At 62.8% G+C, this 20357-nt stretch overlaps 1 protein-coding gene across 1 annotated transcript; it reads left to right on the top strand.

Moving 5' to 3' along the window:
- The first annotated feature begins 115 nt into the window (after window positions 1-115).
- USP43 (ubiquitin specific peptidase 43) lies at window positions 116-15535 on the top strand. The gene is made up of 15 exons (XM_017839128.1): window positions 116-128; window positions 203-432; window positions 3149-3289; window positions 6327-6415; window positions 7972-8064; window positions 9088-9223; window positions 9302-9425; window positions 10177-10339; window positions 10463-10574; window positions 11380-11483; window positions 11867-11944; window positions 12031-12160; window positions 12321-12669; window positions 13404-13553; window positions 14892-15535. The coding sequence occupies exons 1-15, from the start codon at window positions 116-118 to the stop codon at window positions 15533-15535; spliced, it is 2556 nt and encodes an 851-aa protein (XP_017694617.1).
- Window positions 15536-20357: the final 4822 nt, after the last annotated feature.

Here is a 20357-nt window from a genome sequence, read left to right as displayed (position 1 = left end):
GGCGGGGGGCGGCGGCGGCGGGCGCTGCGCTCGCTGGGCAGCCTGGCCGGGCGGCTGCTCCGCACCTGGGCGCGCCTGGCCGGGGGGCGCGGGGGTCGCCGAGCCGCCCCGGAGGATGACGAGGGCGGGTTCCGCGGCGGGGAGCGGCGCCGGCCCGGCGGGGCGGCCCCGGCGGCGGGGGGCGCGGGGGGCGATGCGGGAGCGGGCGGGGAGCGGCCGCCGGGCGCGCAGGGGCTGCGGAACCACGGGAACACCTGCTTCATGAACGCCGTGGTGCAGTGCCTGAGCAACACGGCGCCGCTGGCCGAGCGCCTGGCGCTGGGCCGGTACCGCGCCCGCGGGGCCCGCGCCGAGGTCACCCACCGGCTGGCGGCCCTGGTGCGAGCCCTCTGGACCCGCGACTACACCCCGCAGCTCTCCGCGGAGTTCAAGGTACCGACCGGACCCGCCCCGCGCGTCCCGAAGTGACCCCGGCCCCCAGCGGCATCCCCAGCCTCCACTGGCATCCCCAGCTCGCAGCGCCCACCAGCACCCCCTCCGAACCCACTGACACCTTTCCCAGACCCCAGCACCCACCAGCATTCCCTCTGAACCCACTGATGCCTTTCCCAGACCCCAGTGCCCACCGGCATGCCCAGCTCACGGGCTCCACCAGCATCTCCTACTCCCAGCACCTGCCAGCATCCCCCCACTCTTAGCACCCTCTGACACCCCTGCCAGCACCCCCAGCTCCCAGCACCACCAGCATACCTCCAGCCCCCCAACAGCATCCCCCCACTCCTAGGATCCCTCCACTTCCAGCACCCAGGGGCACTCCCAGTTCACAGCACTTACCAGCACCCCTCCTCTCAGCACCCACCAGCACCGCCCAGCATCCAGCACCATTCCCAGCACCCACCAGCACCTCCTGCTCACAGGACCTGCCAGCATCCCCCCACTCTCAGCACCCACTGGCACCCCCAGCACACAGGACCCATCAGTATCTCCCCACTTGCAGCACCCACAGCACCCCCTGCTCACATCACTCACTCCCCTGCCTTGTTCTCCCCATGGCCCCTGTCCTGCCAGACACCTCCCAGCCCTGCTGCCATCACCCCTCTGTGGCTGGGCTGCTGTCACCTGAGCTCTGAGCTCAGGTGGGTGGGTGGGTGGGCTCCCAGCCATGGCCACACCACTGGGCCATAAGGGTGAGCCCCCACTGGCTGTGATGGTGGGGTAAGGCAGGACAGTGCCCCGGGAGCCCAACTCAGTGGCCTCAGGCCCTGTCACTGAGTGTGTGTCACGTCCCTGCTGGGCACATGCCAGTGTGCTGTGGGCCTGCACCCAGACAGGGACAGGGTGTCAGGCACTGGACAGCATGTCCAGCCTGGCACCACAACTCCCCACGCTCAGGGACATGTGTCCCAGTGACATTTCAGCAGGGAGGGACCCGGTACTGCCGATGAACTTTGCAAAGTGGAAAGCCAGGCCCTGCCCTGGGGTAGCAGCCAGTCTGTATCTGCATAGGCAAGGTCTGGGGTACCCACTTCTCTACCCCCCCTTTCCAGGGGGATCCTTCCTTCCTCCCATCTTGGCCTGGAGGCTGGCAGCACCCACCCCACAGGGTGCTCCTGCAGGAGCTCATTGCTTTTAACAGCCCTATAGCAAAGCAACCAGCTCCTGTGCTGCTGGGCACAACAATTCCATGCCCTCTGCTCCTGAACACACACATTCCTTAGGCACAGATCAAAAAAAACCCCTCAGACTTCCAGCCTTTGCTTTGCATTCCCTCCTTCCCAGTGGTTACCTGCAGCTGCCACGAATTTCCACCTCATTTTTTAAAGCAGCCCAAGTAAGATTTTAAAATTTAGAGCCGAGACTTTGACTCGTTTTGCTGGAAACCCATCTGTGGTGGCCTTGCTCCCTCTGCTTGTACTGGGATGGTTGTACTGCTGGCAGCAGGGCTGGGGACAAGCAGAGCAGTGGCCAGAGGGGTCTTGGCTTGGGGTGTTTCCCAGCAGTGTTGGAGGTTCTGATCCCTATCCTGGCAGGTCCCAACATGCTGGTTATAATCAGCACGAATGGTCGGGGTTTAACTGCGTCACCCGGTTAAAATCCACACGGATGGTCAGGCTTTCTCCCTCCTGGTGCTGGGTTTGGGGCTGAGCTCCTAAAATTGTCCTCTGAGGAGCCCCGACCAGCCCAGACTTGGAGATAAGTCCTTGGGGATCCCCCCAACTCTGCTTTTTGGGGTGCCCCCTGGGCTTCCCGCAGAGATTCCACACCCTATGCATCCCGCTTTTTCAGGGTCAGGGACCCATCCTGGCAAGTGCATACACAGCTCTCATGGGCTGTTGGCATCTGCTGGTGGCACATACCCTGGGGCCACCCAAATCACGGCATGTAGCACCTCTGGGAGCTTGGCTGACTTGGCAAGGGAACTGGCTTCAGCGCTGGCTTGGTGGTCTGATGTTACCCTGGTGGGTGACACCTTATCCTGCCTGGATATCATCTCAGCCCCATGGCATTCCCAGCCCTGTTCTTCCCCCTACAGCCCCCAGTGAGGGGGGAACCCCCCATAAGGGCATTGTACCACTCACCTCACAGTGAAATTAATGCTAATTAGCCCAAATGCTGTGGCGTGGCCAGTGCTCAGTGGGGGCAGGCAGGGACCACATGGCATTAGGGCCTGATCGGGGTGGTGGTGGAGTTACAGGCAGGGAGGTGCTCTCTTTGATGGGGCAGGGGTGGTGTTGGTGGCATGGGGACATGGGCTTTTGGGGCAGGGTACCCAGAGGGAGCATCACAGCATCCCAGGGCTGGGAATTGCCTTTTCCTGGCTGTGACACCGAGTCGGTGCCGTTGGAGTGTGCAGGGCACACTGGTGGGTCCCCGTGGGCTGGTCTGGCTCATATGGGGTGTGCCCTGTGCCCAGCCACAGCAGGCTATCCCCTCCCAGCCTCATGCCAGCAGCTGGGACACCATGGTGATGGGCATGGAGCTGCTGTCTGGTGTGCTGGTGTCCCCACCTCTCTACTGTCCCCAGGGTGGGCACGATGTCCCTGTAGAGGCAGAATGAGGGCAGGCGCTACTGCAGGGATGGGGTGGGTTTTGTGGTGGGTGCTAATGAAGTATCTGTGGCTCACCCTGCCCTGCCCATCTCTTGCAGAACATCGTCTCCAAGCACAGCTCGCAGTTCCGGGGCAACGCGCAGCACGACGCCCTCGAGTTCCTGCTCTGGCTGCTGGACCGCATGCACGAGGACCTGGGGGCTGCCTCCCCTGCCCAGCAGACCCGCAGCCCCCAGGAGGTGGGTAACCCCACTGGGGTGGCTGCACACCCTGGCTCAGGTTGTTTGGGCCAGGTCTGGGAGCGGGGAAGCCGGAATGTCCTGGGAGGCAGTGGGACTGGAGCTGGCCCCCACCCCGGTGTGGATGGGGATATGGATGATGTGGTTTGGTCGGTGTGTGGGTGGAAGGATTGTGGGATCTGGGTGCTGGAGGGGTGAGCAGGGTGGTTGGAGTGCTGGGAGAGTGTGGGGGTGTCAGCAGGAGCATCCCAGTTCTGGTGGGCATCCTGGTTCTTGGGGCTGCTTGGTGAGGAGGAGATCCAGCCCTCCCGGCCCTCCCTGCCTCCAGCTAAGCCCACTGTAATTACAGCTCAGCAGCTTTGCTGCTGGCAAAATGAGTAATTAAGTCTCCTTCGATCCATCTGTGCTCAGGCATTGCCCTGGCCTTGGCCCTCCCTGCCTGCCTCCCTGCTTCCTGCCTGCTCCTTCCCTGCTCCCTCCCTCCCTCCCTGCCGGGTGCTGCCTGTTGCAGCAAATGGATTTGTGCAGTTGGCATTTGCCACGTCAGCTCAGCTCAGCAGAGTGCTGTCCCCACTCTGGGGGTGACTCCCAGCTCCACAGTGTGCTGTCCCCACTTTGAGGGTGATGCCCATCTTGGGCACAGGGAGCCTGGGACCAGCTTCCTCCTGCTTGGGGTGTCATGGCTGTGCCCAAGGGTGCAGGTCAGGGTCCCCATGGGCAGCCCCTGCCCAGCCTCCAGCCTGACATGGGCACAGCTCTGTCCCACAGGGAGGGCTCAGCTGCAGTGCCCATCTCTAGAGCCTCTGGCTGGGGCAGCCCTGTGGCTCCCAGCCCTGCTTGGCCAGGGTCCTGCAGCCATCCCTGCACTGAGCTGGGCTGTCCTCAGCCCTGCCACCTTTCCCGTGAGTTGTTTGGATACCCCAGGCTCTCTGGGAGAGCCTGGCAGCTCCTGTTGCTCACGTTAAATGTGAGGTGCCCACGTGTGCCATGGGCTGTGGTGTGACACCAGCAGTGCCCTCAGCTGCCCATGCAATGCCCGGGGCACCTGCCTGGCTCTGGGGATGGGGCCCTTGTGTGTCCTTCAGCATCCATGGTTTTGTTTGGCATTCCCCAGTCTTGGGGGATGCCACCTGAGTGGGATCTGCATGCCTGTGTCCTTGGGGAGGGGGTGCCCAGCGGGGGTGGTGGGAGCCTGGATAAATGGCTTGGAAGTGTCTGGATGGAGTTGGGCACACACGTGCCTGTCCTAGTGTTGGGGAGGAGGAGGGGGTGTGTGCATACACATGGGGATGAGAAGACAATTTGCTCCTGGTCAAGCCCATCCTGAGGCTCAGGGACTGGGGAGCTCAGCTGTTGGGCAGAAAGTGAGGAGATGAGAGCTGGGCAGGCTGGAGGATTGGGAATACCCTCCTGGCCCATGAGGTGTGTGCTGTGGCACCCAGTGAGCTGTGGGGCCACTGTGGTGGAGACCAAGGCTTGGCTGCTGGGAGGGCTGGAGGAGGAGGTGTCTCCTTGGGTTTTGGGGGTTCTGGGGGCTGGGTAGGGCACAGACATGATCTAGGCCCACTCTCATCCACACCAGATGGACCCCAGCCCTGCACAGATCTTAAGGACACGTCAGGCTCAGCAGGACCCGGTGCCAGCAGATGGCATGAGGAAAATCCACTTCCTGGCCAAATACCTCATTGATTTTCAATCCTTCTCATTGCGACACCAGAAACTCACTGTCTTACCCCAAAACAGCCCGGTCCCTTCCCAAGCCACCAACACTCCTTTCTGCAGCATCTCTTCTGTCACTGGGCTCCGGGGGTGAAGTCAGTGGCTCCCGTCCTTGACGTGGGGCTCCTGGTGGTTGGCAGGGCAGGGGGCAGGCAGGGGGTGTCACCTAACCAGGCAGGTTTGGCTCTGTAACACAGCCACATCCCAGTGTCCTTATTCCCTATGGAATGGGGCAGAAGACTGTGCTCTACTCGGTGTCCCTGGGGCACATCTCAGCTGTCAGAGGGGTGCTGTGCCCACCACCTGCACCCACACGGACCCACAAGGGCCCCATGCTGGGGCAGGGTCAGGGTGACGGGGGCTGTGCCAGGAGCCCTGCCCGGGCTCAGTGTGCCGGGTGCTGTGCCTGGGCTTGATGTGGCAGGTGCCACGCTGGGTGCTGTGCCTGGGCTTGCTGCTGGGGAAACACGCAGCAGCAGCAGCAGGGCTGGTTTCTGGGTGCCTGCAGCCCACACCAGCCCACCTGCCCGGGAGGGCATCGCGCCAGCCCGGCCTTCACTGAGCTCCCCCGGTCTGGGGATTTGCCTGTGGTTAATTGGCACCCAGCCGTGTCCCCCCCTCCCCGGGCGGGTGCATGCCCAGGAATGTGCACACCTGCTCCAGGAGCTCATCTCTCATGGAGACACACACGGACATGAACACAGACACATGGACCTGCTGCAGCGTCCCACCACCCCACCCCCCTTGCTCCAGCTCCCAGTGCCCATGGGCACGTTTGCTGGGTGGGGTGGGCACCTCCCTGCTGCCTGGGGGTGTGCCCATGGGCACTGGGGCTCCCTGGGGGGATGTTATGGGGGACCAGCTTTCCCCCACCCCCGAGCTTTTCCCCTGCTGGGATGCTGCTATGGCTCACCCAGGATTTCCCTCCCGGAGCTTTTCAGCCAGGCTTGAATGCATTCCCAGCTCCAGTTCCTCAGTGTCCAGGAGCTCTGGATGCTGGGGCTGCTTTGGGTGGCCCTTGGGGGTCCACCACTGCAGACCCTTCATTAACCCTTTGTGCCCCGTGCTGCTGGTGGATGGGATGTACCCCAAAGATTCTCCAGGAGAAGGAGAATCTCCTTCTCCTTCCAGGCAGCCTGGAAGGCACAGCAGTGCCAGGCAGGCAGGTGCCAGGGTCACTTTGGCATCACCTCCAGCCCATCCTCATGCCATGGGGACACCAAAACTGGCCTTGGTTCACTAGGACATGTCCCCAGAGCCTGAAGGGTGGGGGGTCACCCCGGCACCTCACTCACCCACTTGTCTCTTGTCCCCCCAGCCTGGCAAGGACAGTGGCAGGTCCCCGCCGGCTGCCCAGCACCCCCGGGGGCAGAGCTTCGTGCAGAGCCATTTCCAGGCACAGTACAGGTGAGTGGAGGGCTGGATCCTGCCCCACTGTGAGCCCTGTGAGGGAAGAGATGAGACAAGGAGGTGTTCCATCCATCCATCCATCCATCCATCCATCCATCCATCCATCCATCCATCCATCCATCCATCCATCCATCCATCCATCCATCCATCCATCCATCCCATCATCCCACCCAGTCCAGGCACCAGAGATGCTTCTCCCATGGGCAGAAAGTGTCCAAGGCCAGGTTGGACAGGGCTTGGAGCAACCTGGTCTAGTGAAAGGTGTCTCTGCAAGGGGGGCAGGTGGAATGGTCTTTGAAGGTCCCTCACAACCCAAACCATTCTGTGGTTCTGTCACAGGGCTCAGGATTAGGGTTTTCCCAAGCCTGTCCCAGCAGTCCAGGATAACGGTGTCCCTGCATGGGACATCCCACATGTTCATCTCTCTGAGACTCACAGGATGCCTGGAGGGCCAGCATCTGGCCACCCTGTGCCCATGCCATGGCAGTGCAGGCATGAGGGGATGCATCTGGCATCACAAGCCCTTCCTCCTCTCTCAATTAATCCCTTGGCCTATATATGAAAAAAAGGCACTTTAATTATCCACCCTTCCCTGTGCCAGAGCCGTCTGTGTGCAAAGGGATTTATTAATTTGTGTGACTGCTTCCCGGGGAGCTCAGTGGCTCTTCAAGGTGACAAATAACAAGCATTCAGGATTCCGATTTGGGGTTTTAATTTATTTTCCCTCTTTTTTGTTGAATATAAAGGCAGGAGAATAAGAAAAAAAGTAATAAAAAAACAGAATTAAAAAGAAATCGGTGGTAAGGTGATGGTTGGCATTAAAGGTTTGCTTAAGCCAGTCTCCAGTGGGAGATGGGATGGTCCCTGCTGGTAAGGGGACCTGCTCCCCCACAGTGGTCCTGTGACCCCCCAGCAGAGCAGATGAGTTCTCACTGTCCCCAGGGCTCCCCTGGAGCTGGTGGTTGTTCCAGGCAGGGCCTGGGTGAGCAGAGCTGGTGGTCCCAGGGCTGTGGTGACATCCTGGGGCTTGTCACAGGCAGATGTCCTGCTGCCCATCACTGCTCCTCCCTGCAGCCCAGCCACAGCCCTGCTTATCAGCAGGGCTCCTGTTCCCTCCCAGCACCCCAAGGTGTTATCCCTGCTTAACCCAGGCCATCTGGGGTCAACTCAAAGCCCCCAGGAGCCAGAAGCCACCCCAGACTCTGCCAGCCCTTGGGAGAGGGAGCAGGATGTGGGGGAGTTTGGGGGCTGCATACATGAGAGCAGGAGAACCCCCAGCCCTGCATTTCTCTCTAACTTCTCTAGCACCAGTTGCTGTGGGTGCCCTTGTTAGGTTTCAGAGTGAGCAGCCCGTGGGGTTGGGCAGGCGGGTACAGGCTGTGGTGCCTCACCCTGGCAGGAGGTTCATGCCAACTTGATGTGATGCTGGGACCACCCGAGCTCTGTGGGATGTGGTACCCAGGGTGCAGAAGCAGTGACAGGGCACTGCAACCCCAGGGTGGGGACTCTGGGGGGGCCAGAGTCTGGTGATGGTCCCCATCCATGTTTCACAGGTCCTCCCTGACGTGCCCTCACTGCCTGAAGCAGAGCAACACCTTCGACCCCTTCCTGTGCATCTCCCTGCCCATCCCCCTGCGCCAGACCAGGTGAGCCCGACCCCCCCCTCCCCAGTCGTGGTAAAACGAGAGGCACATCCACCACCCGGCAGGGTGTCAGCTCCAACCTGAGTCATTTACATGGTTTGGGGTAAATAATTGATGTGGGAGTTGGGGGCAGCACTGGAGATGGACGACAGCAACCCACTGCAGGAGCTGTGTCCATGGGGTGTTTGCCAGCCCAGAGCTGGAGCTGCTGTGTGAGTGGGTCACAGAATCACAGAATCAACCAGGTTGGAAAAGACCTCTGAGATCATCCAGTCCAACCCATGACCCAACCCCACCTTGTCACCCAGACCATGGCACTGATGCCACATCCAGGCTCTGCTCAAACCCCTCCAGGGACGGGGACTGCACCCCCTCCCTGGGCAGCCCATTCCAAGGGCTGATCCCTCTCTCTGGGAAGAACTTCCCAATGTCCAACCTAAACCTGCCCTGGGGCAGCTCAAGGCTGTGCCCTCTTGTCCTACTGCTGGTTCCTGGGAGCAGAGCCCAACCCCCCCCGGCTCCCCCCTCCTGTCAGGGAGTTGCAGAGAGTGAGAAGGTCTCCCCTGAGCCTCCTCCTCTCCAGGCTGAGCCCCCCCAGCTCCCTCAGCTGCTGCTCACAGCACTTGTGCTCCAGACCCTTCCCCAGCCTCGTTGCCCTTCTCTGGACCTGCTCCAGCCCCTCCATGTCCTTCCTGAACTGAGGGCCCAGAGCTGGACACAGCACTCGGGGTGAGGCCTCAGCAGTGCTCAGTCCAGGGGCAGAATTCCTGCCCTGGTCCTGCTGCCACACTGTTCCTGATCCAGGCCAGGATCCATTGGCCTTCTTGGCCACCTGGGCACCTCTGGCTCTGGTTCAGCTTCCTATCAGTACCCCCAGGTCCCTCTCTGCCTGGCCCTGTCCCTATCCTATGGTGCTGCAGGGGGTTGTTGTGGCCAAAGTGGTCGTTGTAAGCGGTGTCAGGTCTCAGCACAGTGTGCAGTGTCCCGTGGCTGAGGTGTGTCAGTGTGTCCCTGTGGTATCCCCAGGGCTCTCAACGTCACCCTGGTGCTGCAGTGCGAGCGCTGGCGCTTCGTGCGGGTGGGACTGGCTGTGCCACTGCTGGGCACCGTGGCTGACCTGCGGGAGATGGTGGCACGGGAGGGGTGCATCCCCCCGGAGCAGGTAACAGAGGGGGGACACACAGGGTGGGGGGACACCCCCCTCTCAGGGATGCTGAGGGTGCTGGGTGCCATCCCACAGGTGATCCTGGCCGAGGTGTCCCCGCGGGGCTTCCTGCGCTCGCTGGGGGACAAGGAGGAGCTGGGAGCTGCCGGGGAGGGGGCTCCTCTCTACGCCTTCCAGCCGCCCCCTGCCCGCCGCACAGGTACCGCCCCCGTGCCCTGATTGGCTGCTGGCTGCAGGCCTGCGCTGCTCTGATTGGTTGGGAGTGGCTTGTGCCGCGCTAGGATTGGAGCTGGGCTGGGAGGGGGGCAGCACCCCTGGGATTGGTGGGGAGGTGGATCCCCTCTGCTGGGATTGGTGGGGAGGTGGATCCCCTCTGCTGGGATTGGTGGGGAGGTGGATCCCCTCTGCTGGGATTGGTCAGAGGCAGCTGCGCTCCACTGGGGTTAGGGGAGACAGGATTGGTTTGAAATCTCTGCTGGGATTGGCTGGAAACTGATCCCTTTAGCTGTGGTTGGTGGGAGGCAGGTGCGCTCTGCTGTGATTGGTGGGGGCTGTGTCCTCTCTGCTGTGATTGGTGGGAGCCTTGCCACTCATAGTCTGATTGGTGGGAGCTGTGTCCTGTCTGCTATGATTGGATGAGAGCCTTGTTTGCCCCTATCTCATGATTGGTTGGACGCAGGTGTGCTGTGCTGTGATTGGTGGTAGTTTCCCCCCCTTCCCATGATTGGTGGGAGGCAGGTGTGCTCTGCTATGATTGGTGGGAGGCAGGTGTGCTGTGCTGTGATTGGTGGGGGGCCAAGCCCCCCAGGCTGTGATTGGTGGGAAGCACAGGGTGTAGGCAGCACTGCAGGCAGGGGAGCACAGGCAGGGACCCACCACGGGCATTGCATCGCACCAATTAACCAATTAACTAACTAACGAGAGCCCCTCCATGCCCCTGCCCTCCTCAGGGTGCCCCCGCAGCCTGCCCGCATCCCCCGGGGTGGCCCGGCCGGAGGGGCCGCGCCTGCCGCCCGCTGCCGCCCGCTCCTCCGACTGCCTGCACCGCGGGCAGGGCGGCCGCATCCTGCTGCTGCTCTGCAACACAGCGGGCGCCGGCCCCCAGCTCGCCAGGTACTGTCACCTGCCCCCTGCCTGTGACCCCGCCCTGCCCTCCCTCTGCAGGATGAGGTGCGAGGTGTCCCTCCCGAGCCGCCTGTGCCCCTCAGCCCCGTGTCCCCCACTGCCTGTCCCCAGGTTCGGGCCGCCTTTGGTGCTGAGGGAGGAGCGGGGCATCTCCTGGGAGCAGCTCCAGCAGAGCATCCTGGCCCAGCTGCGGGCGCTGCTGCGGGGAGAGGTGCGGGCACAGGTGAGCTGTGAGTGGGGACACCCTGTGCCCTCCCGGGGCTGCTGGCACCGGCTACAGTGGCGACAGCAGGGATGGAGCCACATGTGGCCGTGGTGTCTCTGTGGGTGGCCATGGTGGAGTTGTGGGTGGCCATGGTGGAGCTTTGGGTGGCGATGGCAGCACCGTCACTGTCTGTGGTGACACCCTCGGTGGCCATGGTAGAGCTGTGCCTGGCTGAAGGGTCACCAGGGGTGGCCAGTACTGTCACCAGGGGTGGTTGTGGTGGCCCTGGAGTGGTTGTGCCATTGCCGCTGGTGGTCACTGTGGGTGGCCCTGCTGTCCATGTGGGTGGTCATATTTGCACCACAGGCAGCCAGTGGTGTCACTGTGGGTGACCACAGTGTTCCTGTGGGTGTCTGAGGTGACCCTGGGGATTGTCTCATTGTCACTGCAGTGGCCAATGGTGTCACCATGGGTGGCTACATCATCACTGTGTGTGGCTGCAGTGCTGCCCAGCTCACAGCAGAGCCACCCCAGCCCAGCTGCACACCCCAGCACCCAGGTGCCACCATCCTATGGGCTTTGGTGTCTCTGTGCTGTCCCTTTGCCCCCCAGCTACCCCACAGCCAGTGGGGCAGGTCATCCTCCAGCCCCACATCCCTGGCCCCACAGATGTCCCTGGCCAACCCCGCCCTGAGGACCAAAGAAATCCATTTTTTGAGTGTTTTTGTGTCCCATGTCACAGAGCCTGGCTCCTGCCGGTGCTGCTGTAGGGCCAGGGGGCTTCTGTCCCCCCGCAGCCCCATAGCCCCCTCTCCCCTCTCAGGCAACAGGAGCCCTTTTCCGCATCCGCCTGGCTGGGGGCTCGGTCCCCTGCATCTACCTGTCCCCGCAGGACCCCCGCCCTCTCTGCCACCCTGCCATTGACAGGTAAGGGCACTGCAGCGACGGGATTGTCCCCAGGATGTCCCCTCACTCCCTGGGGGTGGCCAGTGGCAACACCATGGATGGGTGCAGTGTTCCTGTGGGTGGCTATGGTGTCCCTGTGCATGGTGGTGTTGTCACCATGGGTGGCCAAAGGTGTCCCTGTGGCTTTCCAGTGTCACCATGGATGGCCAGTGGTGCCACCATGGGTAGCCACAGTGGTGGTCACCCTGCTCCCCCAGCACTGTGTCCCCAGCCCAGTGTCCCCACTGTGGGTGGTGCACAGGGAGGTGCTGGCTGTCCCTGCCTGCCACCACAAGTGGGCAAGGAGGTGGCCCCACAGGGACAGGGGGTTCTGGGGGGGCATCTCATGTTGTCCTCCCCCCCAGAGCCCTGCAGCTGAGCGGAGCAGGCGGCCCCCCCCACGTGAAGCTCACAGTGGAATGGGACGTGAGCACCAAAGAGCGGTGAGTCCCTTGCCCCCAGGGTGGGGGGGACACCCCAACACTCAGGCCACCCTCCCTGACCGGAATCATGTCCCTCCCCCCCCCAGCCTTTTCGGCAACATCCAGGAGGAGGTGGTGCAGGACGCGGAGAGCGTGCGGCTGCAGCAGCAGGCACACCGGCAGCAGCACAGCTGCACGCTGGACGAGTGCTTCCAGCTCTACACCAAGGAGGAGCAGGTACGGGGCACCCCACACCCGTGTGGGCACCTGCTCCCTGCCCACACCTGCCAGAGCCACCACCGGGACCAAGCCCTGCCGTGGCGCGGCGGCTGTCGGGGTGTAAGATGCCGCTGGAGGTGGCAGGGGGGTGTTGAGGATGGTGCCGTGGTGTCCCCAGCTGGCCCCGGACGATGCCTGGCGCTGCCCGCACTGCAAGGTGCCCCAGCAGGGCACGGTGAAGCTGAGCCTCTGGACGCTGCCCGACATCCTCATCATCCACCTCAAGCGCTTCCGCCAGGTGGCCGAGCACCGGCACAAACTCACCACGCTGGTGAGGTTCCCCCTGCGGGGGCTCGACATGGCCCCCCACGTGGCACAGCGGGGCCAGCCCGGGGGGCAGCTGTTGGGGCGCTGGGCGCCCTGGCAGCCCCCCCTCCGCCTGCCCCCGGGCTGCCCCCGAGACTACCTCTACGACCTGTACGCTGTCTGCAACCACCACGGCAGCATGCAGGGCGGGCACTACACCGGTGAGTGAGCGGGGGCACTGCAGGGGGGCCACGGGGTGGGCATGGCGGCGGGGGGCAAACTGCTGGGCAAAGTGTGGGGTTTGGGGGCGCCTCGAAGAGCGTGCTGTGGAGCACGGTGTGGGGTTTAGGGGCATGGCTGGGGGTGCCGTGGGGAAGTGCAGGGGTCTGGGGGTGCTCTGCGGGGTTGTGGTGTGGGGTTTAGGGGCACTGCAGGGTTGTGGTGTGGGGTTTGGGGCCACGGAGTGGGGTTTGGGGGCACTGCAGGGTTGTGGTGTGGGGTTTGGGGCCACGGAGTGGGGTTTGGGGGCACTGCAGGGTTGTGGTGTGGGGTTTGGGGCCACTGCAGGGTTGTGGTGTGGGGCATGGAGTGGGGTTTGGAGGCAATGTGGGGGTTGTACCATGGGGTACAGCACGAGGCTGGGGGCACGGGAGAAGGGTGTGCCTTGGGCGTGGGAAAACGTTGTGGGGGGCACTGCGTGGGATTTGTGGGACATCACAAGAGGGTAGACCATGAACCATGCCATGGGGTTTGGGGGCCATGGGGCAGGGCAGAGGGGAGCTGGGGTGCCGAGGACACAGAGGATGGCGTTGCAGCCACCCCAGGGCAGGCACCCCAGCCACGTCCTGCTCCCCCACCGTGTCTCTACTCCTGCTCCCCACTGCACCCTGGAGCTGGGCGGGGGGGTCCCAGGGCAGAGCCCGCATCCCTCACCCCGTGCCCCCCTCACCCCCAGCCTACTGCTGCAACGCCCTGGACGGGCGGTGGTACAGCTACGACGACAGCCGTGTGGAGGGGGTGCGGGAGGCGGAGGTGAGCACCCGCAGCGCCTACATCCTCTTCTACCAGCGCCGCCACGCCGTGTCCGCCGGCGGCTCCGGCAGGGGTGAGCACCCACCTCCCTGAGCACTGTGCCCCGGGACAGGGCACAGCCACGTGTGCACACACGGACACGCGGGGCACAGCCGTGTGTGCTGACACACACACACACAAATAGACACACACACACACACACACACACACGCACATGCACAGGCCACAGCCACGTGTGCTGACATGAACACGTGGGGCACAGCCATGTGTGCTGACATGAACTTGCCAGCATGACCAAAGACACGCTGGCACACGCGGGGCTGGGCACGCACAGCACTGCCAAGCACACGTGTGTGCAGACACCGGTGTGAGCACACCACGGCCTGGCTGAGGGCACACATGTGCACACAGGTATGTGCATGCACAGCAGAGCCAACTGCATGTGCATTCAGCACACACGCAGCAGGGCTCCATGCACATGTGTGCATATGGACACGTGTGCACACCTGTGCATGGACGGTACAGTGGGCACACAGCACAGCCAAGGCTGCCCGTGTACATGCATGTGATGCACACTGGCATGCTGGGTTGAGCACACACGGCACAGCCACGTGCACACCCTTGCACACGTGTGCACAAACAGGCAGGTATGAACAGTACAGCCAAGTGCACCCAGGTTTACATGCATGTGCATGGACACATGGTCACACACAGTGCTGACATGTGCAGTGTCACTGGGGCACACACACATGTGCTTGGAACTGTGGCCACACAGCACCCTGCACAGCACATGCACCACACGTTTGTGCACATGCCTACATGTGTGCACACCCCCCTACATGTGAGACCTACATGTCTGTGCACACAGACCTACAACACCTGTACGTGTATGCACACACCAGATGGCTGGGTGCACACCTACATATGTGTATACACACACCTACACGTGTGTGCACATGCACATACACCTGCATATATGTGCACACATACATGCATGTGACCTACGTGTGTGCACACATGTACATGTGACACCTACCTACGTGTCTGTGCACACAGACCTACCTGCAACACCTGTACACATGTCCATACACCCGTACACATGTGCACACATACATGTGCACACACACACACACATGTGCACACACATACATCTGCATGCCTGTGCACACACACCTACATGCCTGTGCACACACCTGCATGCGTGCACACGTCCCACACACGTGCATAGACCTACACACGTGTGCACACACATACATCTGCACGTATGTGCACACACCCCTACATGCCCAGGTAACGCCCCCCAGCCGATGCCCCCCCACTCCCCACGCTGGGTGCCCCCGGGTGCCTCACTGTGGCCCGACGGGACCCCCGCTCTGGCCCCCGGCCCAGCGCCCCCTCCTGCTCCCCGCAGGCTCCGCCGCCCCCCCGGGACATTGGCTGTTCCGCCTGGCCGGCACCGACCCCGGCACGGACCCCGGCACCGCCCCCGACCCCTCCGGCACCGCCGCCGCCCCGGAGAACGGTGAGGCTCGGCCCCCCAAGGCCCCCCCGGACCTCCCGAGCCCCTCTGACCGTGGTTCCCACGCAGGCGGGTTCGAGGCGCGACCCCCGGTGCGGGGTCTGCAGGGTCGCAGCCTCAGCGTGCGGATCGCGCCCGTCGGACCCCCGGGGCAGGGGGAGCCGGGCCCCCCCCGCGGCCCCCGACGGCCCACCCGGCTCCGCCGGGCCGCCAGCGCCGAGGGGACCCCGCGCCGGCCCCCCCCGGGCCAGGGCAGCCCCGGGGTTGGGGCCCCGGCCCGGATCGTGCTGCCCGACGGGGACGCGGGTGTCCCCCTGGGCCGGCGCCCCCCCGGCCCCCCGGCGCTGGGGCGGTCGCGGAGCTCGGCCAGCCTCCCCCCCCGGCCCGAGGGGGGTCTGCGCCGATCCGCCTCGCTGGGCAGGGGCGCGGGGGGGACCCCCCTGTCCGCCCGGGGTCCCTCCGGGGCCACGCTGCAGCGCGGCCGGCAGCCCCCCGGTCCTCTGCGCCCCGCGGCCGTGCCAGAGTCCAGCTTCTGAGCTGCAGATGGGGGTCATCGCCCCCCAGCACCCAGACAGGGGGTCCCGAACTAAACCGGGAGCTCCCGAACTGCGAGAGTCCCAGTTCAAGGGTTCCTGAACCAGAGGATCCCAAACAAGGACTTCCATCCTGATCCAGGAACATCCCGACCCGGGGGCATCCCCCACCGGGGCATCCTGACCTGGGGGCCCCGGAACCGGGGCATCCCCAAGCTGAAGGCAGTCAGGTACCCCAGAGGTGGGTTATCCCAATCCAGAGGCATCACAAGCTGGGGACATCCCAAACTGGACCCTCACAAACCAGGGGCTCCCAAACTGGGGGCATACGAAACTGGGATTATCCCAAACCAGAGGCTCCCAAATCAGGGCATCCCAGCCTGAGGGCTCCTGAGCCAGGGGGAATCCCAAACCAGGATATTCCGACCCAGAGGCTCCTAATCAGGGGGCCTCCTGAACCAGAGCCTTCCAAACAGGGAATCGTGACACGGGGGCTCCCAAATGGGGCACCTGCACCCAAGGCATTCCTGCCCAGGGCCATCCTGACCCAGAGGCATTCCAAACTGGGGCCATCCCCAGCTGGGGATTTCAGACCTGGGGACATCCCGACATGGGGACATCCCAAACTAGCGTCATTCCAAACCGGTGGCTCTGAATCCAGGGGTATCCCAGCACCGGGCCATCCCAAACCGGGGGCATTTCCCACTCACCCTCCCACGCCCCTTCCCCAGGAGCAGGCGGGCTGAGGCTCCCCGGCTCCGCCAGCTCGAGGGCACCAGAGTATTTATTGTACCAGGAGAGTTTTATTCAGAGACGCTTTTTGTTTTCTAAAAGGCGACTATTTTGGGGGGTGGGCGGGTCCCCCACACCACGGTTCTATGCAATACGCGATTCCTCCAGCCAGCTTTTGTACGCGGGGCTCCGCCCCACCGCCGGCGGTTTCTATTAAAGACACGTCAAACAAGTCCGGTGTCCGTGCCAGGGGACGTGTCCGAGGGGGAAAAGGGCTTTGTGTCCCATGGCAGGTGGGGATCAGCCTGGGAGTGGGGCTCGGTGGGGTCAGTCCTGGCCGGATCCCGCCCCGCACGGTGGCTGTGCCCGGGGGGACGTCTGGGAGGGGGTGGCAGCACCAAGAGCACCAGCGGTGTGGCACCGTGGGGCTGTGCCCACCAAGGTACCAGGGAGATGTCTGGAGAAACTTGGTGCAGCCACAGTAAGGCAGGGATGGAGGTGGAGGAGGTGGGATCAGGATGGAGCTGCAGGAGATGGATGTACAAGCGGAGGAGAGGAAGAGGGTGCTGTAAGTGGACACAGCGGTGGGATCAGGGTGGAGGAGACAGATGGATGTGGAGGAAGTGGGACTGGAGTAGAGGTGAAGAAGAGGAGGGTGGAAGAGCAGGAGGTAGGGGGGATGAGGTGGATGAAGGAGACAGGAACAGATGTGGAGAAAAGTGGAGATGGAGGTAGAGATGGAATTAGGATTGGGTCAAGGTGGAGGAGGGGGAGGAGGAAGGTGGAGGAGACTATTCCTTGCTGGAGGGCTGTTCCAGTCCAAGGCCCTTGCTGTGCCACTGTTGGTGCTGTGGCTGTCACCCTGCTTGACCCATGTTGTCACCCAGGCACACACAGCAGCCTTGGGCATGGCAGGTTCCCTGGGGCACCCATGGGTGCTGGCAGTGACATGGACAGGATCCCTGAGCCCCACACCCAACTGCAGCTGGGAGGGGGTGGGAGCCCCAATATGAGTGACCACCCCAAGCCTGAAGCTGCCCCATCCCATGGGACCAGGCCCATGACAACATCAACCATAATATCATCAAACATAAAGCATCAAATCATCGTTTTATCACCCAAACCCACCCAAAACTCCACTTTCTACAGCCCTCTGAGAGTCTCTGTCCTAAACCCACCACCCCAAATCTGAGCTGGGACCACCCCAAGCCTGGTGCTGCCCCATCCTGTGGGACAGGGAGCACAACAACATGCACACAGCAAACCCCATCACCTTTTTCAACCACTAAACCCCACTTCCTCCACCAAAGTGCCTCTCACAGCTCGAGTCCTAAATCCAGCAGTGGGCACCAATCCAATGCTGGGCTGGAACCAGCCCAAAATCCAGGCTGGGACCAGCCCAGGTTAAATGCTGCCTCATCCCATGGAACTAGAACAATGACATCCCACACAAAGCAAAATCCCCATCATTTTATCCCCCCAACCCTCATTAAACCCCATTTCCTATGGCAAAGTGCCTTCCAAGAGCCCATGTCCTAAATCCATCAGTCGGCACAAATCCAGTCCAGGACCACCCCAAATCCATGCTGGCACCACTCCAAATCCAGGCTGGGAGTACTCCATGCCAGGTATTGCCCCATCTCGTGGGACCAGGACCAGGATATCCCGCACTAACCCCACCCCCGACCCTCCTCCACCCCAAATCCTCCCCCCCCAGCCCCGGTTAAGGCCGGCCCGGTGCTGCCGGGGCAGGAAGCAAACGCCGGTGCCTCCGGGCAGTTCTCAGCGAGTGGCACACGGATTTATTGGATTTATTGATTGCTTCGGGGTGCTGGTGCCCCCTGGGTGCCCACCTGGGGCGAGGGGCACGGCGCGAGCGGGGCGGGGGCGAAGCGCTGCCATTTCCATCCTCCCTCTCGCACCGGCTGGGCGGGAATGGCTCCAAATAAAACAAATCTCTCTATAGTTTCTCTCTCTATATATACAAATATATAATATATATATATCTCTGCCGATATATATATATATAGAATCTTCTCTCTCTGGAAAGGATAAAAGGTTAATTTGTCTGTGCATGCACGACCAAAGCCACCAACCCACAGGGACAGCGGGTGCCAAGGGACGTGCACCCTCACCCACCAACACCCCGAGAGCCCCGGGGGGGCCACATCCTGCACGTGCCCAGGTTATTGCTGGTCAGGTCCCATCCTGCTCCGGCAAACAAGCGGTGGGGGAAGAAGCCGAAGGAAGGAAATCCCACTGCAAAGCGCCGGCGAGCTCGTGGTCACCTGGCTGGTACCCAGTGGCACCCGCCGCCGGGGCACGGAGCAGGTGGTGGTGTCACCCCAGGACGGTGGGTGCTGCGGGGTGGGGGGTGCAGGCACCCGGCCGAAAGGCAAAGTCTGGATAAGGCGAAAAAAAATGAAATAAAGAACAGTGACCGCCCCCAAACCGGGCACTTTGCCACCCAAAACTGGCGCGCCCGTGGCCCTCGGTGCCGATGGCCGGTGCTGGCCCCGGGGTGCCGCACGGATGAGCTTGGGGACAGGGACACTGTCATAGGGCTGTGCTCTCTGATTCCTCCTCCTCCTCCTCCTGCCGGGGGGTCACGCTCGGCCCCGAGAGTCTCTGCGCTGCCTCCGGCGGGTCCCGGCACTGGGCAGCATCCGGGGGGACGTGGAGGGAGGGGACCTCAAAACGGAGCAGACCTGTGGGAGGGCACAGTGATGGGGGACACTGTGGCGGGGGCTCGGGGGCAGGACACCCGCCGGGGCTGGCACCGGGTTGGTGCCACCAGCAGGGATGTCACCCCGCTCCATGCCACCCCACCCGAGCCGGTGGTGACACCGGCTGCCCCGCCCCTCCCAGGGGACCCGCAGGGCGAGGCTGCACTTGTGGTGACAGAGGGTGACTCCAGCCCCAGGTGGGCGGTGTCACCATGTCCCTGGCTGAGAGTGGAGCAACCCCAGGTGGGCAGGAGCTCCTGAGGGCACATGGTGGGGCAGCTGCCCCCGTGCCAGGGGCAATGCCAGGGTGTGATGTCAGGGCTGCACTCATGCCAGGGTGCAGTGCCAGGGTGCAGTTCCAGAGCCACAGCAATGTTGGTGCCACCCAAAGGCAGGTGGCAGCCCCTGGGGAGTGCCCTGCCCCACAGGGTGCCCGGGGCTCAGTGCTACCCACGCTGTCCCACCCCCTGCGGGCAGGACGAGCATACAGGGACAGAGCCTCTGCCCCATCAGACTCCGTGGGGGCTCCCTGACCCCACACGTGCCCAGGCCCTGTGCCCCTGATGTCACCTGGCCATTCCCAAAGCATATCCCTGACTGTGCCTATCCAACAGCTGCAGGGACACGGGGCGGGGGGTGGGACACATGACACCAACAAAGCCCAGGGACAGCAAGGTCAGAACAGCAGGAACGGCAGGAACAGCAGAACAGGCTCATGGGGCTTCCCAGGGACAATGCCACCTTCCTGGGGACACTGCCAACTTCCAAGGGACATAGCCAAGTGCCCGACTACATTCCTGGACTCATCACCACCTTCCTCAGGACAGTTCCACTTTTCCAGGGACATCACCACCTTCCTGACTACATGGCCACCCTCACAGGGGTGTTGCCACCTTCCTGGGGACACTGCCATCTGCCTGGGGACATTGCCACCTTCCTGGGGCCAGCACAACCTCTCTGTGGCCAGTTCTGCCCTGCCAGTGACACAGTAACCTTCCTGGAGACATTGCCACCTTTCTGAGGATGCTGACACCTTACCAGTGACCCATCCACCTTTCCAGGGACACTGTCACCTTACTGGGGACACTGCCATCTGCCTGGGGACATTGCCACCTTCCTGGGGCCAGCACAACCTCTCTGTGGCCAGTTCTGCCCTGCCAGTGACACAGTCACCTTCCTGGAGACATCGCCACCTTCCTGAGGATGCTGACACCTTACCAGTGACCCATCCACCTTTCCAGGGACACTGTCACCTTCCTGGGGACACTGCCATCTTCCTGAGGACATTGCCACCTTTCTAGGGATACCACCACCTTCCTGAGGATGCTGACACCTTACCAGTGACCCATCCACCTTTCCAGGGACAC

This window comes from Lepidothrix coronata, unplaced genomic scaffold (assembly GCF_001604755.1).
Source record: "Lepidothrix coronata isolate B3197 unplaced genomic scaffold, Lepidothrix_coronata-1.0 Scaffold376, whole genome shotgun sequence".
NCBI classification, from domain to species: domain Eukaryota; kingdom Metazoa; phylum Chordata; class Aves; order Passeriformes; family Pipridae; genus Lepidothrix; species Lepidothrix coronata.
The sequence above is the reverse complement of the archived record's forward strand: the minus strand, read 5'-3'. Positions and strand labels throughout refer to the sequence as shown.

Bases quoted from the DNA above. Each gene is read 5' to 3' on its own strand.
- USP43 (XM_017839128.1), top strand. The intron at 8,065-9,087 runs GTGAGCCCGACC...TGGTATCCCCAG, and splicing joins ATCCCCCTGCGCCAGACCAG to GGCTCTCAACGTCACCCTGG. The intron at 9,426-10,176 runs GTACCGCCCCCG...TGCCCTCCTCAG, and splicing joins GCCCCCTGCCCGCCGCACAG to GGTGCCCCCGCAGCCTGCCC.